This window comes from Bison bison, unplaced genomic scaffold, assembly GCF_000754665.1.
Source record: "Bison bison bison isolate TAMUID 2011002044 unplaced genomic scaffold, Bison_UMD1.0 scf7180017864145, whole genome shotgun sequence".
Classification (NCBI taxonomy): Eukaryota; Metazoa; Chordata; class Mammalia; order Artiodactyla; family Bovidae; genus Bison; species Bison bison.
In genome coordinates this window covers 9,213,033-9,233,219 of record NW_011494717.1, presented here as the reverse complement: position 1 = coordinate 9,233,219, position 20,187 = coordinate 9,213,033, and the positions used below count along the sequence as shown (strand labels likewise).

Below are 20,187 nucleotides of genomic sequence, written 5' to 3'. Positions count from 1 at the left end.
GAGCGCTCAGCCATGTGGGGAGAGGCACCTTCCGCCAACTGACCGACCTCCCCATGCCTTCGCGCCATCGTCTCGTGCCAACCCAGCTTTCCAGGCTCGTAAACGGTGTGAGGTTTAGTGTAGGAGTAAAGAAGAGAGGGACTGTTTATCCATTGACTTTTGCTCGGGAGAGGCGGATACATGTGAATGACTGTACTTCAGGAAAAAATGTGGTATGAGAGCTCTTTCTGGACGAGGAGTTTGACAGTGAAAGGAAGCCAGGCAAATAGTCTGTTTCAAATGCATATTACCTAGTTGCCTGGTTCTGGGCACCACATGTTAATTTCAGAGGTTTGACTTGACCTCCAAGAATTGTCACTCATTTGTTTTTTCCCTCAGTGCCTTTTCTAGCCTTTGGAAAACTTGAATTGTGTCAGTCACTCTTAATTTTTTTAAAAATTATGCCTAATTATTTTTTTTCTTACTCTGAATACCTCTACAGCTTAGTAGTTGTCATTTGCCTGTGCTTGTTGTAGTTTATAATTTCCTTTATTTTCTATAAAAAACTTTTTTTAATCTTAATCTACAGAAAACATCCTTTTATAGAAAATTGCACTGTTGATAAAATGGAAAAATTCTGGATTAAAAAGAATAGTGTTGGGCAAATGGATACGAAACTACAAAGGAGAACAGAGAAAACTGTAGTAGGAGGGAAAGGGAGAAAGACATGGTTAAGACCTGTTTTTGTGAAGAGTATTGTGAGGTCTAGGCAGAGGAACCGGGGAAATGCTCTAATTATGTCTGGAATGGAGGGTTTATCCACTTAAACCAGGTGGGCTTCAGGTAGCAGCCAAATACTGTCTCCCTTGGGAATTTCTTCAAATCCCTCGCTCCTCCCTGTGGTTAGCTCTGGAATGACAACATAAACTTAAATGGTTTGTTCTCAGACTCAAATTTTATACCTCTAGCAGACTTTATCATTAGGTGTAAAATCTTGAAAAACAGAGAGGATCCTATAGTTCGTCTCACCAAGTTTGGCTCCCAGATTTTACAACTTAGAAATTGAGGCCCAAAGAGATTAGGATAGCTGTGCCTTGGTGGAAAGAATCTGTAGGATGGAAATTGTTTGACACGTTCTCATCTGTGTCAACCTGAAATAAAGCATTTATGTTTCTCTGTGGTGCACTGTATGGAGCTTACCAATTCAGTTGGGTGCTTGGAAAAAAGTAATTATCTGGCTGGTGGAAATGTCTTGATGGAGCTTTGAAAGGAAAGGCTTAATGTCAATCTTGTTTTTGGGTTAGTTGGTAATTTGGGGTTCCGGTTCTATGGCATTTTCTGTTAATATTGTAAGATTTGAGGTGACTGTCTCAGAGTAAGGCTTTTCCTTTGAGTTTCTCATTCCGTATTTTCCTCTTTTCCTCTCTGCTGTGGTTTTTTTCCACTTCTCTGATATTCTTTCTAGTTTTCTTCATGAATTGAGTTGCTTGGATATTCAATTTTCCAAGTCATTTGTCCAATGATTCTGTACTGTTTGCTTCTCTGTAGGGCATTTCCTTTTATTTTTGGTTTCTCCTCTGGTAATTGGAATATAAGTGTTTCATGAGAGGCTGTTTGGTTTGTAGAAATCTTACTAGACTATTCCTTAAATCCTAATCTTCCTCCTGAGAGATAACCACTTAGGGTTTTAAAATCTTATTTTGCTGGTTCTGAATTTCCATTTGTCTGAATAGTTAAATATACCTAATCAAATCCTCTTGATGTCCTGTTTGGGGTCGTGTTCTGCTGCATCCATAACATTTGCTTCTGGCTTTGTTTCCTTTCTCAAAGTATAATAGTTTCTTTGCTATGGCAAGAAAAGAACTTTGACTTCAACCTCTTGAGTGAAGAGCTACCTCTTAGCTTTTCAGAAAGTATACTCCTGTTCCTCTTAACCTTTGGGGCTTAATTCCACCAGTTTACTAATTCTATCAACCTTATTTGCCTAGTCCTAATGATTTAGTTGAGGTGAGTTTATCATAGCGGCACACATAATAAAGGTTACTGAAATCCTGATTGATGCATAGATTCAGCCTTAGAGAGTACTGTTTATCCCTTCTCTTGAGGCAAGATGGCAGCTACCAGTAGCTGGCATTTTATACTTTCTGCCCCTCTCTAGCCCCTCTTTCTGTGGAACCAGGGTGTTTTGAGGAGGGGTAATCAGATTACTACAGTTGATGTTCCCTTCCCTGCTTCCTTCTCCATGATTTGGAGGGACCCTTAAGCCCGTGGTGGTGGTGGTTGTTCAGTCGCATCCAACTCTTTGTGACTGCATGCATGGACTGCAGCGCTCCAGGCTTTCCTGTCCTTCATCATCTCCTGGAGTTTGCTCAAACTTATGTCCATTGAGTCGGTGATGCCATCCAACCATCTCATCATCTGTCATCCCCTTCTCTCTTGTTTTCAATCTTTCCCAGCATCAGAATCTTTTCCAGTGAGTCGGCCATTCGCATCAGGTGGCCAAAGTATTGGACCATCAGCTTCAGTATCAGTCCTTCCAGTGAATATTCAGGGTTGATTTCCTTTAGGATTGAATGTTTGGATCTTCTTGCTGTCCAGGGGACTCTCAAGAGTCTTCTCCAGCACCATGGTTCGAAAGCATCAATCCTTTGGCACTCAGCCTTTTTTATTGTCCAGCTCTCACATCTGTACATGACTACTGGAAAAGTCATAGCTTTGACTATACAGACCTTTGTGGCAAAGTAATATCTCTGCTTTTTAATATACTGTCTAGGTTTGTCATTGGTTTCTTCCAAGAAGCAAGCGTCTTTTAATTTCATGGCTGCAGTCACCGTCCGCAGTGATTTTGGAGCCCAAGAAAAGAAAGTCTGTCACTGTCTTCATTGTTTCCCCATCTATTTGCCATGAAGTGACGAGACCGGATACCATGATCTTAGTTTTTTGAATGTTGAGTTTTTGTTTTTTTTGTTTTTTTAATTCTACCAGTTTATTGCTACCAACCCATCTCCCTCCACCCTCATGCATGCATGTTCAGCCATGTAACCCCATGGACTGTAGCCCTCCAGGCTCCTCTGTCTATTGACTTTTCCAGGCAAGAGTACTGGGAGTGGGTTACTGTTTCCTTCTCCAAGGTGAATATTGAGTTTTAAGCCAGCTTTTTCACACTCTTTCACCTTCATCAAGAGGCTCTTTAATTCCTCTTCGCTTTCTGCCATAAGGGTGGTGTTATCTGCATATCTGAGGTTATTGATATTATTCTCTGCAACCTTGATTCCAGCTTGTATTTTGGGAGTTAACAGGTATGTTGTGGAAGGGTGCCTGAGAAATATTTATGGAAAGGCTCTTGAGTTTCCGGTGTCAAAGAGACTAGGGTAATTTTAGTTTTTGGTTATGAGGGTCTCTGAAGTGACAAGATTGTTTCCAGTTAGGAAGTTAAGATGTATATGTTTATATATATATAGTATGCATGTGTATATTATAAGCACTTATATTTACCCCCTTTTAAAGGCAGCATCAATGCATAACATAATTTTGAGTTGGATAGCTGTTGCCATATAGAAGCTGGCTTATTAATGGTCAGAGTGGGTCATCTAGAATTGAATGTACATAATGTTGAGCAGCGGAGAAGGCAATGGCACCCCACTTCAGTACTCTTGCTTGGAAAATCCCATGGGCGGAGAAGCCTGGTGGGCTGCAGTCCATGGGGTTGCACAGAGTCGGACACGACTGAAGTGACTTAGCAGACTTAGCAGTAATGTTGAGCAGAAAGTTCTTAAGCTACATGCATGACAGTTTCAATCATTATATTAATAGGAGGAATATAAAGTGAAATATCACAGGCTGTGGGCTTCCACTGAAGAGCGGGCATCTGAAGCTGAGGGGCATTTATTGTTTGATCCTCAGATTAGCGTCTCATCTCTGTGACTTAAAGCACTTTTTACTTATTGAACCAGATCAGAATTCCTTTGTCTAGGACATGGTTAAGCAACTTTCATAGAAGGGCATTCTTTTCATTTGATCAGCATGCAGTACCTTTTCTTCACAATTCAAAGATAGTATGAAATGATATCAAATGTATGCCCTTGAGTACAGAGAAGTTGTTTCCTACTATTCCTTTATAAGTTTTCAAAACAGCCGTAAGTTAAAGTCAGAATGTATTTTTCAAGATTTCAAGAATATTTTACATAAATTATTTCTATTGCCCAGTCCTCTGGCAATTAATACCACTCTCAACCCCTGACCACCCTCTATTGGGTTATCTACTTAGAATTGTACAGCTTGAATTTGAGTGTAGAAATAAGATCGGATTAGTAGTTCTTGCTGTTATTAGCTATTGTTAAATTTGTGCTGTCTGGAAGCACAGATCTTTCGAACTGAACTAATAACATCTCTGATGTTTAGTGACACATTGTCATCTCAGTACCAATTACAGTGGAGTTTTCTGTTTCCCTCTAGATCTAGTTCAGAGATGGAGTATATCAGCTTTAATCACGTGTAATCCTTGAAAATGTATATTCAGGTTCTTTTTAAACAACTTTATTGTGCCATGTCCATTTAAAGTATACATTTCAACGGTCATCCAGGTTGTACATGAGTCAATCACTACTTCATTCCTTTTTATGGCTGAATCATCTTCCATTGTATGCACATTTTGTTTATTCATCAGTTGATGGACATTGGGATTTTCACATTTTGACTTATTTGAACAATGATGCAATGAACAATCATGTTCAAACTTGTGTGGAAATAGGTTTTATTTCTTTTGAGTGTATATCTAGGAGTTGAATTGCTGGGTCATATAGTAACTCCCCAATGAAGGCAATGGCACCCCACTCCAGTACTCTTGCTTGGAAAATCCCGTGGGCGGAGGAGCCTGGTAGGCTGCAGTCCATGGGGTCGCTAAGAGTCGGACACGACTGAGCGACTTCACTTTCACTTTTCACTTTCATGCATTGGAGAAGGAAATGGCAACCCACTCCATTGTTCTTGCCTGGAGAATCCCAGGGACAGGGGAGCCTGGTGGGCTGCCGTCTATGGGGTCGCACAGAGTCAGACATGACTGAAGTGACTTAGTATAGCATAGCATAGCATAGCATAGCATAGCATAGTAACTCCCATGTTTAACATTTTGAGGAACTGCCTAACTACTTTCCAAAGTGGTGGTTCTGTTTACATTTCTACCAGCAGTATATGAGGGTGTCAGTTTCTCTACCTCCTCCTTATACCTGTTGCCCTTTTTTCTCCTGATTATAGCCATTCTTATGGATGTGAAATGATATTCCATTGTGATTTTGATTGTATTGCTGTGATGGCTAATGATGTTTGGCATCTTTCCTTGAGCTTATTGGCCATTTAGGTATTCTTGGAGAAATGTCTATTCATATCCTTTGTCTTTTTTTTTTTTTTTTTGCCATGCTTAGTGGCATGCGGGCATTCAGGATCTTAGTTCCCTAACCGGGTATCAAACCTGTGCCCCATGGAAGCCTGCAGAGTCTTAACCACTGGACCACCAGGGAAGCCCCTGTTGGTGACCTTTTAGGCACCAGAGTTTTAAATTTTGATGAAGTCCATTTAGGTGATCCATTTGGAGTTAATTTTTGTGTATGGTGTAAAGAAGGGGTACAACTTCATACTTTTGCATCTGGATATGTGTTTGTCCCAGCATCATTTATTTAGGATCCTATTCTTTTCCCTCTTTGAATTATCTTGGCATCATTGTTTAAGTTCAGTTCAGTTCAGTTGCTCAGTCGTGTCCAACTCTTTGTGACTCCACAAATCACAGCACACCAGGCCTCCCTGTCCATCACCAACTCCCGGAGTTTACTCAAACTTATGTCCATCGAGTCGGTGATGCCATCCAGCCATCTCATCCTCTGTCGTCCCCTTCTCCTCCTGCCCCCAATCCCTCCCAGCATCAGGGTCTTTTCCAGTGAGTCAACTCTTCGAATGAGGTGGCCAAAGTATTGGAGTTTCAGCTTCAACATCAGTCCTTCCAATGAACACCCAGGACTGATCTCCTTTGGAATGGACTGGTTGGATCTCCTTGCAGTCCAAGGGACTCTCAACAGTCTTCTCCAACACCACAGTTCAAAAGCATCAGTTCCTTGGCACTCAGCTTTCTTCACAGTCCAACTCTCACATCCATACATGACCACTGGAAAAACCATAGCCTTGACTAGAGAGACCTTTGTCGGCAAAGTAATGTCTCTGCTCTTTAATATGCTATCTAGGTTGGTCATAACTTTCCTTCTAAGGAGTAAGCGTCTTTTAATTTCATTTTCTGAATGTTGAGCTTTAAGCCAACTTTTTCACTCTCCACTTTCACCTTCATCAAGAGGCTTTTTAGTTCCTCTTCACTTTCTGCCATAAGGGTGGTATCATCTGTATGTCTGAGGTTATTGATATTTCTCCCAGCAATCTTGATTCCAGCTTGTGCTTCTTCCAGCCCAGCATTTCTCATGATGTACTCTTTATAGAAGTTAAATAAGCCTGGTGACAATATACAGCTTTGACGTACTCCTTTTCCTATTTGAAACCAGTCTGTTGTTCCATGTCCAGTTCTAACTGTTGCTTCCTGACCTGCATACAGGTTTCTCAAGAGGCACAGTTGACCATAAGTATAAGGGTTTATTTCTGGACTATTCATTCCATTCCACTGATCTGTGTACTACACTGTCTTGGTTACTATAGCTATTTTTTTTTCATTTCTTCTTTTTGAGTCCCTCGTATATCTGTATGAACTTTAGGATCAGTTTGTCAGTTTCACTGCAGAAGGCACCAGGGATTTTGACAGGGCTTATTCTGAATTTGTAGATCAGTTAATGAGTATTGCTATCTAAAGAGCCTCTTGATGAAAGTGAAAGAGGGGAGTGAAAAAGCTGGCTTAAAACCCAACATTCAAAAAACTTAAGATCATGACATCTGGTCCCATCACTTCATGGCAAATAGATGGGGAAACAATGGAAACAGAGACAGACTTTATTTTCTTGGGCTCCAAAATCACTGCAGATAGTGACTGCAGCCATGAAATTAAAAAACGCTTGGCTCTTTGGAAAAAAACTATGACAAACCCAGACAGCATATTAAAAAGCAGAGACATTACTTTACTGGCAAAAGTCTGTATAGTCAAAGCTATGATTTTTCTGGTAGTCCTGTATGGATGTGAGAGTTGGAGCATAAAGAAGGTTGAGCGCCAAAGAATTTATGCTTTTGAACTGAGGTGTTGGAGAAGACTCTGGAGAGTCCCTTGGACTGCAAGGAGATCCAACCAGTCCATTCTGAAGGAGATCAGCCCTAGGATTTCTTTGGAGGGAATGATGCTGAAGCCGAAGCTCCAATACTTTGGCCACCTGATGCAAAGAACTGACTCATGAGTAAAGACCCTCATGCTGGGAAAGATTGAAGGCAGGAGGAGAAGGGGATGACAGAGGACAAGATGGTTGGATGGCATCACCAACTCAGAGGACATGAGTTTGAGCAAGCTCCGGGAGTTGGTGATGGACAGGGAAGCACAGTCCATCGGGTTGCAAAGAGTCGGATACGACTGAGTGACTGAACTATCTTAATGGTATTAAGCCTGTAGTTTTCTTGTGATGTCTGTCTGGTTTTGGTATCAGAATAATATTGGCCTCATAGAATGAGTTGGAAAGTGTTATCCCCTCTTTATTTTGGGAAGAGTTTGTGAAGAATTCATACTAATTTTTTAAATATTTGGTAGAGCTCACTGGTGATGCCATCTGAGCATGGGCTTTTGGTAGGAAGTTTGGTAAAATACACATAACATGAAATTTGCCATCTTAACCATTTAAAATATACAGATCAGTAGTGTTAAGTAAATTCACTTTGTTGTGCAACCAGTCTCCAGAACTCTTTTCATCTTTCAAAACTGAAACTCTATACCCACTAAACAACTCCCCATCCCCCTCCCACCCCCGTCCCCAGCCCCTAGCAACCACTACTATTCTACTTTCTGTCTATGAATTTCACTGCTCTGGATACCAAAGTACTGGCTGGCTTATTTCACTTAGCATCATGTCCTCAAGGTTCATCCATGTTGTAGCATATGTCAGAATTTCCTTTTTAAAGCTGAATGATATTCCTTGGCCCATATATACCATATTTTTAAAATTCATTCATCTGTTGGTGAACACGTGAGTTTTTCTACTTTTGGGCTATTGTGAACAAAGCTGCTGTGAACATAGGTGTGTCAATACCTCTTTGAGACCCTAATGGGAAGATGAAGATCAAGTTGTCTGGAGAAGGCCCACTTGGTGCTAGTTCACAGTGGCTGTGTTTAGCTGTGTCCTCACAAGGCAAAGGACTCAGCTGGTGTCTCTTATTATAAGAGTACTAATCTCATTCATGAGAGCTCCTTCCTCATGACTTAATTGCCTCTCAAAGTCTGCACCTCTAAATACCATCACATTGCCAATGAAATTTCAATATATGAATGTTGGGGGGACATAAAACATTCAGTCTGTAACACAGTGGTAATACGTGCATATGATTTTTACAATCAGACAGTAATACATGACTTTTAAAAATAAAAAATGTAGTTCTCTTTCCAGCCACTTTGAAAATTTTTTCCTTGAGTTGCGAAGATTTAGATAAATTTAAGTATCAGAAATCTAAATGGTTGATCCAGTAACAAAGGAGCATTCATGGATGTATTTGTAACCTTAAGAATAATAAAGTGAAAGTGAAAATTGCTCAGTCGTATCCGACTCTATGCAACCATGTGGACTGTAGCCTGCCAGGCTCCTCTGTCCATGGAATTCTCCAGGCAGTTCTGCTGGAGTGGGTAGCTATTCCCTTCTCCAGGGGATCTTTCCAACCCAGGGATCGAATCCAACTCTCCCACATGCAGGTGGATTCTTTACTGTCTGAGCCAGTAGGGAAGCCTACAGGAAAGGTAAGCAGGAGTTTATTAAAAACAGATCCATTGTTTGTCTAGATGGTCAGAGGGGCTGTGTGATACATGATCTAATAAGGCAAGACCTGAGAGTCCTGATTCAGGTGACCTGTGTGTATTCTACATCATTTCTTTCAGATCATCTCGGTTATCGTGTTAGGACACATCTCTAGGTTTAGAATAGTAAACGAAGGAGGAGTTATCCCTAAGATATTTGTAAAACAGCCTGTTTTCATGCTGTTTTGGACCTACAACACTTTTCCCCTATGGGATTTGGATAACAATACAAGATAATATATGCTGAATGCCAAATTACTGATACAGTCAATATTAAAGAGAGTTCAGAAGAGGAATGATCACACAGAGTATTGGTGTGATCTCTTGGGAGGTGGTGAGACTAACTGGACCTTTAGGAAACAGTATAAATGGTAACAAATGGGGAGGAGAAAAGTGAGAGAAGGAAAAATATTAGAAGAGATAGGAGGAAAGATTGAGGTAGGCATGCTTACTATACCAGGGTAGAGTGTAATAGTATCAAAAGTGTCAAGAGTAGTTTCTTTTGGGGAATGGTATGAGTTAAAACGGAGAAGGCAGTGGCACCCGACTCCGGTACTCTTGCCTGGAAAATCCCATGGACAGAGGGCCTGGTGGGCTGTAGTCCATGGTGTCGCTAAGAGTCAGACAGGCCTGAGCGACTTCACTTTCACTTTTCACTTTCATGCATTGGAGAAGGAAATGGCAACCCACTCCAGTGTTCTTGCCTGGAGAATCCCAGGGACTGGGGAGCCTCATGGGCTGCCGTCTGTGGGGTCGCACAAAGTCAGACATGACTGAAGCGACTTAGCAGCAGCATGAATTAAAGAGACTATAGGTTATGGAGATGAATAGAAACGATTATTGAGTGCCTTTAATTGCCAGTAAGTTGTATGGAATTAGTCTAATGCAGTAGGGTTCACTGAAGGGCCCGACAGTAAAACGTCACATTAGGGAGATTAATCTGGCAACTGGATGTACGTGGGCTGGATTACAGGAGATAGAGAGTAGAGACAGGAAAGGAGTTAAAATATTGAGTAAAGTAATCCAGGATCATAGTTATGAGGGGGAAGTTAGCAGGACTCAGTGATAGATGTTGACAGATGGAAGTCAGGGAGGACTGATACTAGGTGTTGCCTAGGAGAGTTAAGATTCCATCCACAGGAATAAGACATGTAGGAGAAGCTGTGATTTTTGTGTGTGTGGGGGAGACTGACTGCTAAGTTCCTGTTTACATATGTTAAGTTTGAGGTGGAGAAGGGACATCCTGTGGAAACAGGCAATTGGAGGTATAGAATTACAGTTCTTCACAGAACCCAAGAGAACTGTTGAGAAAGCTGACATGGTTTGCACTATTTAGTTTCATACAGTGGTTGGGGAGAATGAAGCCTGCAAAATGGCCGTTTGGGTTGCTGTTATGGTTATTGCCTGTTCTGTGACATATGATCTTGAGGGAGAAGGGTTTGTGTTTGAGAGGAAATGTTAATCTAGAAAGAGAAGAAATACTGCTTCTGAGGAAGACATGAAGGAGAGGTTAGACACTGCAATGGAGAAATTAGAAATCTTCCTAGGGAAGATGAGATATATCTTGAAATAAGACCTCAATCTAAGTAAAGTAAGAGGTTAGCTTAACTGCTAACTTGTTTTGTCACTAAGTCCCATCTGATTCTTTGCAACCCCATGGACTGTATCCCACCCACCAGGCTCCTCTCTCCGTGGAATTTCCTGGGCAAGAATATTGGAGTGGGTTGCCATTTCCTTCTCCAGGGGACCTTCCCTACTTAGAGATCAAACCTGTGTCTCCTTCACTGGCAGGCAGATTCTTTACTGCTGAGCCACCAGGGAAACCTATTTTCTGCTAAGAATGAACAGAAAATATCCGTGAGAACTTGAGTAGTGTGGAAAATGTTTGTGACTAACTGTGGTTCATATATTTAAGAGTCAGTGCGAATAGAGAAAAAAATTCTAAATGGAAGTAGTCACTGCAGTCAACATGATTTTATGACATTTTTATGACTAGCAATACTTAGTGGCTCAGATTCAAGGGTAAAGAAAGCAGTTGGTCGGGTTATACAAGGATGGATGAGTTTTTCTAGATTGCTAAGACACAGTGTTGAAATGCTTAGCTCTGACTCAGAAAGGGACAGAAAGACAAGGGTAAAGATAGGGAGGCTATGGTTGAAGATATAAGGGGGGAATTGAAGTGATTAGAGAAGGTAGAACAGTTCCAAGTGATGTAGATCCAAAGCCTTACTGAAAAGTGGAGGAGAACAAACCTAAGGCAGGAAGTGAATCTTTATTGTGGGCATTCCTTTTTGAGCAAAAGGAGAGAAGACAAATGTGAACCGGGTACAACATTCAGAGCAGGATACATGTATATACTTAAGTACTACATCCCAGTTTCCAAAGAATTTCTACACATTTTACATCATCATCATGATTGTCCTGTGAGGATATGAATAATGCAGATACTCTCATTCCATATTATAGAAATAATTATTACCCAAATTTCACTTTCCACTGTTTGGTATGCAGTCTTACAGATTTCTTACATACAGATAATTTATGTTTTGCTTTTTATCACTTAATATGTTGTGAACTCATTTCTAAATGAACACATATTCATCATTTCTAACAACTGCATATATTCCATTGGAGAGATGTACTATTTGTGATCTATTCATGGAAATTTAGATGGTTATTTTTTTTACTGTAAGTAATGCTATAATGAGCATTCTTTGTATCTTTTTATCCTTCTGTTAGTACTCTCATAAATCTAGAAATCAAATTTCTAGATCAAAAGACATGTGCATTTTAATACATATTACCAAATTGCCTTCCAGGAAAACTGCTAATTTATATTCCTATTGATCAGAGTATGAGAATGTGTTTTTATCTTCACTCTTATTACTACTGGATACTGTTAATCTTTTTCATCATTCTAATTTGCACAAAAAGATAATTCCTTGTTTTTTTTTTAATGTCCATTTGATTACTGTAGAGGGTAATTATTTTTCCAGTGTTCACTGATAGCTAGATCTTCTGCTTCAAAATCACATGATCTTGTGAGGAGCAATGAGAAGTCAGAGATTTTTTAAATAGAGGTGTGGGTTCAAAAGAGACAATACAGTTGTGATTTAGAATAGTGTTGCAGGACAGAGAAAGACCAGTTGATTCTCTTGTCCACTGGGAAGTAGTAGACAGGAAGAGTGCTAAACTCCTCTACCAAAAAGGTGCAATTAAAAGACATTTAATTTACTTTTGAAAAGCTGAACATTCCCATGGTCCCTCTTGCTCCCATTCATCTGTTTGCACCCTCATGCAGTTTATTTTTATTAGTTTTCTGTGTGTCCTTGTAGTATTAAAGTATGAGAAGACAGATGTCTATTCTTGTACTCCCTCTTACACAAAAAGCGGCTTACTAAATAAATACATTATTATATGCTTTGCTTGCTCTATTTAACAAAATATCTTGGAGATTGTCCATGGATTTTCTTTTTTTAAGGAAATCAGTATTTGTGGGTCTTGGAGAAGGCAATGGCACCCCACTCCAGTACTCTTGCCTGGAAAATCCCATGGACGGAGGAGCCTGGTGCTGCAGTCCATGGGGTTGCTGGGAGTCGGACACAACTGAGCGACCTGACTTTCACTTTTCACTCTCATGCATTTGAGAAGGAAACGGCAACCCACTCCAGTGTTCTTGCCTGGAGAATCCCAGGGATGGGGGAGCCTCATGGGCTGCCGTCTATGGGGTCGCACAGAGTCAGGCACGACTGAAGCGACTTAGCAGCAGCAGCAGCAGCAGTATTCACTAACATGATTTTAATTTACTGTTACTTTAATGTGTACAAACATAGACCTGGACATAAATTCCATGCCAACAAACCAAACTGCAAAATCAGCAGAACTAAAATCAGCATTAATGTGACACAGCTGTTTTGCTGAAACTAATCAGACACAGCACATCTTGGCACATAATGGATACTCAAATATTTGAATGAATGAATGGACGAACGAATGAATGAATTCTTAGGCACGTTAAAGTTTGAGAACCACTGTAGAAACAATCATAAAAGGCAAGAAAGATGTTGGTGAAAGGAGAGGAGGGGGCAGTATGATAAACCCTGGCTTAGAGGGATGGGTAGGTCAGCATGGCTGGTGGTAGAGTCGTTGGTAAAGTCGGGGAGAGGAGGAAGATGACTTTGGTGTGGGGTTCTCCAGATCTCAGGGATGAGGCTAAGAGGCAGTTGTGTCGATGACCACACAGGTCATCAAAGGCCTTCTGAGGATGCCCATTAGCTTCTGGGGCCCTTTCTCCTGGAGACAATCAGAGGGAAATAAAAGAGTCCCTCCTTTTCATTTGCCTGTCTTAAAACCCTAAGTTTAATTTTCTAGCAGACTTGTATAATGACAGCATAGTCTTATTTTAGGGACAGCAGAACTGATACACTCAGATTTCCTCTATCAATATAATTTTAAAAATGTAAATACTAAATACCTGAAAGACAAAGGAGAACTATTAACTTTACTAATTAATCAGAATAAATAGTTACATCCTTTTTGTCTGTAGAGAATATACCTATAAGACCATTGCAAATTTCTTTTCAAATGTGCTGTGCCTTCAGAATTAAATGATGTCTCAGTTCCAGCTGGGGGTAGGAGGTGGGACGACTCTTAGTGACCCCATGGACTATAGCCCTCTATGTTCCTCTGTCCATGGGATTATCTAGGCAAGAATACTGCAGTGGGTTGCCATTTCCTTCTGCATGGGATCTTCCCGACCCAGGGATCTAACCCACGTCTCCTTCATCAGCAGGTGGATTCTTTACCACTGAGCCACCTGGGAAAGTGAACAAGTACTGCATACAGTGTAGTTTAATAACTATTTGTTGGAAAGATTTTCTTTTGTAACTGTATCCTCTACCTAGCCTGGTGGGGTAATCTGTTTTGATGGTGCTTTTCTGGGGGTGGGAAGTGGGGTGGGGATGCTTCCACTCAGGCTGTCTTAGGCTTCTCCTAGAAATTTTGCAAGTAGGTAAGGATCTCGGGTCACTTTGTCACTTTTTGCTGTCCTCCCTATCATTTTCTTCCTTGAAGTTCACTGTCATAGAATGGGTCTGGAAGTGAATTTAAAGATCCTTTATTCTGGTTCTTCCCATAGTTGCCACAAATCCAAAAGGGTCAGGTCTAGAGTTCCAGCAGCCAAACATTCTGCCATTGAGACTGAGATCTCCTAGGCTGAGGCTGCTAGACTGCAGAGGTAGTGACCTGATTCATCTCTTCCCTTCTTCCCTCTCGCCTTCCTTTCCTTTTGCTCTCTCCCTCCCTTCCCTCCTTCCTCCCCGCTTCCTTTCTCCCACCCTTGTGCTGTTCTTATCATCCCATCTTCCTCTCTTGTTTCTAGGCCATGTAGGTCAGCCAGGGAAGGGTTTAGTGAGATTAAGATGTGAAGGCAGTCCTTCTGACCTGAGATGCACAAGGAAGAATATCCTTTGACCTTAAGAAATGCTAATTATGCTCTTTTTCGTAGGATGCTCACAACTGTATTCCTGAGCTGGACAGTGAGACAGCCATGTTTTCTGTCTATGATGGACATGGAGGTAACTTTAGCAGATCGTATTGGTAACATTCTGGGAACCCCAGTTCCAGGTCCTTTGTTCTTTTCTTTTCCAGAGTTCTGGTCCTCAGATACCATTTCCTGCCTAGTGCTGTTTTTCTCTATTCTGCCATTCCTTCTTCCCAGTAGGATATTTGATTTGTTCTTAATCTCACCAGGCCTTGTTTTAATACAAGAAGCCTTTCCCTATATTAACATTTGTCTCTTTTTCACTGAAAACTAAGTATACAGGTGAGAAAACACATGGGCAGTATTAACATAGCCCCGAGAGAGGTGATGGTGAAATCCATTTTCTTGGTCAGAACATCCCAAAACATTGTCGTTCAGATAGGTTTCAGATGTGCTAAGATATTCATCTCCTTAAGCTTTGGGATTCACTGGTGTGTTGATATTGTATCACTTTCTGTGTGTGCAAAGCTGTGCTCTGGGTGACTTTACCTTTCTTCTAGGGGAGGAAGTTGCCTTGTACTGTGCCAAATATCTTCCTGATATCATCAAAGATCAGAAGGCCTACAAAGAAGGCAAGCTACAGAAGGTCTGTCTTCCCACACTGTTCCTTGTCCACTTCTGCAGACTTTCTCTTTTTCTTCCCCCCCCACCCCCCATCCTTGGCTTTTCTTTTTTGATTGCTACCCAGCTGCTTCTTACTATATTTCTTAAAGAATTCTGTACCTAATTTCTTAAAAGAATTCTGTGCCTAAAATGAGCTTATTCCCACTTGGTCCTTTTTAGAGTGTCGTATTGATTCCCAAGTCTCTGAACTGTTTGTCTCTGAGTTATCTCACAGCTTGGTGGATCACTCTGATTTGCATCCCATTCTTGTGCCCAGGATTGTGTATAGGCAATTCATTTTGTACCTGCATAGTTTTTCTACACTTGGCTTTATACTATTTTGGTTATATTTAGGCTTTGGAAGATGCCTTCTTGGCTATTGATGCCAAGCTAACCACTGAGGAAGTCATTAAGGAGCTGGCACAGATTGCAGGGCGACCCACTGAAGACGAGGATGAAAAAGAAAAAGTTGCTGATGAAGATGATGGTGAGTGTGGCACCTTTTGTTTGAGAGGAAATCGGCATATTAAAGAACTATTCTTTAATATACATATAAATTACGTGTCAACTCTGAGAGAAGATGGCTTCCTTGAGAACTGGGAAATCCCCTGTATGTTAAAGAATCCCCTGTACTACAGGTGGTAATGAACAGGAGAGAGAGGATTAACCTTTGTTGAGTTCATAGTGTTGTAGTTGTAAGCATTTTTGTATACATTATCTTTTGTCATTGTGATGGGGTCTTTCTGGTTCCTTTAATGTTTATGTGATCTTTTCTTTTAAGATTGGAACGGCTGTTAGCCATACCAGCCAGTCATTAAGCCTGGGCCCTAGGCCTGGACTGGCGTTGTGGACTTCCTGGGTCCTCAGTCAGAATAGGGTTTCCAGCTTACCCATAAAACACGAGAGGTGATAGGTGACACATACAGTGACTAGTATTCCTTTGACTAAGAAGGGAGTGAAACACAAAGACCAAAGGAAATATCTGGAGGCTGATGTTGGTTGAGGAAAAGGAAGCAAAGGGCTGTTTTTCTGAGTTGTGATAAGAGACAGGAGCTACTTGAGAAGGGGAGGTGGTGGGCAAGTAAGTTGGAACTCAGGTCACAAGGGCCGTGGAGGTAGTAAGGGACTGCTTCCCGGAGGAGTCTGGCATGGGGCGCTGATGTAGCATCTCCCCTGCAGTGGACAATGAGGAGGCTGCACTGCTGCATGAAGAGGCTACCATGACTATTGAAGAGCTGCTGACACGCTACGGGCAGAACTGTCACAAGGGTGCTCCCCACAGCAAATCTGGAGCTGGGACAGGCGAGGAACCAGGGTCCCAGGGCCTCAATGGGGAGGCAGGACCTGAGGACCCATCTAGGGAAACTTCTGCAGAGGAAAATGGCCCCACAGCCAAGGCTCACACAGGCCTTTCCTCCAACTCGGAATGTGGGACTGAGGCAGGCCAAGGTGGGGAGCCTGGCACTCCCACTGGTGAGGCTGGGCCTTCCTGCTCTTCAGCCTCCGACAAGCTGCCTCGAGTTGCTAAGTCCAAGTTCTTTGAGGACAGTGAGGATGAGTCAGATGAGGCGGAGGAGGAAGAGGAAGACAGCGAGGTAAGGGCCCATGGGGTCAGACAGATGCTGAAGTTGTAGAGAGGGCCTGGTTGATCGCCGTGCATAATTGCTTTCTACTCTTTTCTGTCTCCTATTTTGACAGCATCCCGCAAATATAGTTTAAGCTTTTTAAAAATTCATTATCTCTGCTAACACAGGTACCATTAGCGCCCTCTTACCTCTTCTTTTGTTGACATTGTAACAAATAGATTTAGTTCTAGCCTTTCAGAGTCTGTCTCCTAGAGAGATAACAAGATGGTGTTCCTTTTGGATAGTTGGGTGTTTCTTTTTTCTGGGCAGCTTATTCTCTGGTCATGTTGCTGGAAGGTGCATTTGGCTAGCAGCCCTGGCCTTGCCCAAGGTTTCCTGCTAGTGACCACTGAACCTAGTTCAGGAAACCAGTATATCCATGCTAGCCCTCTCTCCCTTCCACCACATTTTTCCATCAGGATCTTATATATATGCATCTACTAGTGTTTTGAGAATCTGTGTTCAGTAAAGGCCTCTTGGTTCTGAGTGTGTTAGGGGGAGGGGCAAGGGGGTCACCCCAGCCTCAGTAGCCTGGGGTCGTCCCTCTGGCAGGAATGCAGTGAGGAAGAAGATGGCTACAGCAGTGAAGAGGCAGAGAATGAGGAAGACGAGGATGACACTGAGGAGGCTGAAGAGGATGATGAAGAAGAAGAGATGATGGTGCCTGGGATGGAAGGCAAAGAGGAGGTGTGTGGGGAGAGGGTGTGCAGTGAGTCTGAGAAAGCCAAGAGGCTAGGTGTGGTGAGTTCTCTGAGATTTTGGGAGAAGGGTCCCCTTTCTGTCTTAGCACTGAAGTCAGTGGTCATGGGGGGATTTACTCTACAAGGGGAACAAGGTCTTTTGAGTAGAATTGTCTCAGAAAAGGGGGAGAGCATGCTGTAGTTTCTGGAAAGATTAAATCTGTGCTCCTCCTGTCTGTTAAACCCCTCTTGGTGGTCCTAGGGAGAGGAGAAAATACAGGAGAATGATAAGAACTGTTATCCAGGAGCTCCTATGATGCTCCCTTTCTTCTTTTAAGCCTGGCTCTGACAGTGGTACAACAGCGGTGGTGGCTCTGATACGAGGGAAGCAGTTGATTGTAGCCAATGCAGGAGACTCCCGCTGTGTGGTGTCTGAGGCCGGCAAAGCTTTAGACATGTCCTATGACCACAAACCGGAGGATGAAGTGGAGCTAGCACGCATCAAGAATGCTGGGGGCAAGGTTACCATGGATGGGCGAGTCAACGGTGGCCTCAACCTCTCCAGAGCCATTGGTAAGTGCCAAGAAACTATGGGAAAGACTTCTGGGATCTTGTTCTGTGTTCCAGACGCCTATAGCAAACTTTAACCTTCATAGCTCTTTTATTTTTCAAACTACTTTTGTATCTACTGTCTGTGTCCCTTAAACATCTCTGTGAAATAGGTAAGATAGGTATTGAAAAAGACAGGTTAGGGACTGACCTAAAGACAGGCCTGAAACCAGAAAAATTAGAACTCACTTCATGCCACTAGATAATAGAACTTTGTAAAGAATAGAAATGAATGACAGGGTTTGACTGGCCTCAAACACAAATCTGTGGGAGGTGCTCAGACTACTTACTCATCAACCAACCATTCCATTACTTCAGGAGACCACTTTTACAAGAGAAACAAGAACTTGCCACCAGAGGAACAGATGATTTCGGCCCTTCCTGACATCAAGGTGCTGACTCTCACAGACGATCATGAGTTTATGGTCATTGCCTGTGATGGCATATGGTGAGCACTGGCAGAACACCCTAAAATTCCCTTTTTTCCCTGCAGCGTTACTTCTCATGTGGGGCTCTGAGCTTCTTTATCTTCTTACTAATGACTGTAGTCCGCCCTTTTTCTCGGATTGCTCTAAAATTAGAGCCTATATAGGCAACTTGGTGTCAAGATCCCCAAGCAGAAGGCAGAGCTGACAGCAGTCTCTGTGGGTGTTTACATTGGCCTGGGGCATCTGTCAGGCTTCCCAGGTGGCGCAGTGGTCAAGAATACACCTGTCAGTGCAGGAGACGGGTTCAATCCCTTGTTTGGGAAGATACTCCTGGAAGAGATATTGGCAACCCACTCTAGTATTCTTACCTGGAGGATGCCATGGACAGAGGAGCCTGGTGGGTCCATAAGAGTTGGACACACTTGAGCAACTCAGCACGCACACATGGGGCATTTGTCACCTCTATCCATATTCTTCTACTCTGCCTTGGTGGGACTAAAAAAGATTCTTACTGTTGTTTATGACCCCAGGAATGTGATGAGCAGCCAGGAAGTTATAGACTTTATTCAATCGAAGATCAGCCAGCGCGATGAAAATGGGGAGCTTCGGTTACTGTCATCCATTGTGGAAGAGGTAAGTCCCAGGGTGGAAAGAGGGTGTCTGGTTTGTGTATCCAAAATTTTCTCTTTTAGCCTGAGTTAAAATCAGAGCCTGGGAATATCACTATTTACTGACATACTAAACTCTGACTAGAAAGATCCACTTTCCCTCATTTCCCTGACTTATCCTTATGCCTTATGGACTAGCATGTAGCCTGTTTTGTGGCACCTGTTGCCTGTTCCCTTCCTTCTGCCACCCTGTCTCAGCAAGGCCAGCCCTCTAAGATTTTAGGTTCCCAGAAAGTTTTCAAACCCTGCAGCTGAGCTGCCCCTTCCCTTTTGTAGCTGCTGGATCAATGCCTGGCACCAGACACTTCTGGGGACGGTACAGGGTGTGACAACATGACCTGCATCATCATTTGCTTCAAGCCCCGAAATACAGCAGCGCCTCAGCCAGAGAGTGGCAAGCGGAAACTGGAGGAGGTGCTGTCTACCGAGGGGGCTGAAGAAAATGGCAACAGTGACAAGAAGAAGGCCAAGCGGGACTAGCGGTTGTCCAGATCTCTGCCCACCTAGACTGTTTTCTGAGCCCTCCAGACTGAGACTGAGTTTTGTCTTTTTCCTTTAGCCTTAGCAGTGGTTATCAGGTGTGCAGGGAGAGCTGGGTGGCTTGGCTCAGCCCATTCCAAAGAGGGCTCTCCCTCCACACGGCAGCCTGGGAGCCTCTGCTGTCCTCCCCAGCCTCCTTGCTCCTTGGGGCTCATCACCGGTTCTGTGCCTGTGCTCTGTTGTGTTGGAGGGAAGGACTGGTGGTTCTGGTTTTTACTCTGTGAACTTTATTTAAGGACATTCTTTTTTATTGGCGGCTCCATGGCCCCTAGCCGCTTGCACCTGCTCTCTGTTGTACACTTTCAATCAACTTTTTCAGACTAAAGGCCAAAACCTAATCGTGCCCATGGTGTCCTTTTTTTCTCTATTGCCATCTTCACTCACCCAGGGTGCCCTGGCTCCGTACTTAATTCCCACCAGAGTAACAGCTAGCGCGTGCGTGCGTGCGTGCGTGTGTGTGTGTGTGTGTGTGCACGCGCGCGCGCCTGCCTGCCTGTAGTGTAAGCTGGGGAGAAGCAGCCTGGGTATTCTAACTCCCTGAGCTG

General features: G+C 42.7%; 1 protein-coding gene across 2 annotated transcripts; it reads left to right on the top strand.

Moving 5' to 3' along the window:
- The first annotated feature begins 80 nt into the window (after nt 1–80).
- PPM1G (protein phosphatase, Mg2+/Mn2+ dependent, 1G) lies at nt 81–19,985 on the top strand. Of its 2 annotated transcripts, XM_010840649.1 has the most exons (10): nt 81–105; nt 14,454–14,523; nt 14,990–15,075; nt 15,447–15,579; nt 16,272–16,687; nt 17,270–17,404; nt 17,736–17,970; nt 18,325–18,454; nt 18,965–19,067; nt 19,379–19,985. In XM_010840649.1, exons 2-10 carry the CDS (start codon nt 14,496–14,498, stop codon nt 19,580–19,582), a joined length of 1,470 nt encoding a protein of 489 aa, XP_010838951.1. In that variant the 5' UTR covers nt 81–105; nt 14,454–14,495; the 3' UTR covers nt 19,583–19,985. The 2 variants fall into 2 exon arrangements, with proteins under 2 accessions (XP_010838951.1, XP_010838950.1); XM_010840648.1 differs by lacking the exon at nt 81–105 and having other exon boundaries at nt 13,769–14,523.
- Nucleotides 19,986–20,187: the final 202 nt, after the last annotated feature.

Excerpts from the sequence above, each read along its gene's own strand:
- PPM1G (XM_010840649.1), top strand. The coding sequence starts at position 14,496 with ATGTTTTCTGTCTATGATGGACATGGAG. Across the intron at positions 14,524-14,989 it reads TGTCTATGATGGACATGGAG|GGGAGGAAGTTGCCTTGTAC; the intron begins GTAACTTTAGCA and ends CCTTTCTTCTAG. Across the intron at positions 15,076-15,446 it reads AAGAAGGCAAGCTACAGAAG|GCTTTGGAAGATGCCTTCTT; the intron begins GTCTGTCTTCCC and ends GGTTATATTTAG.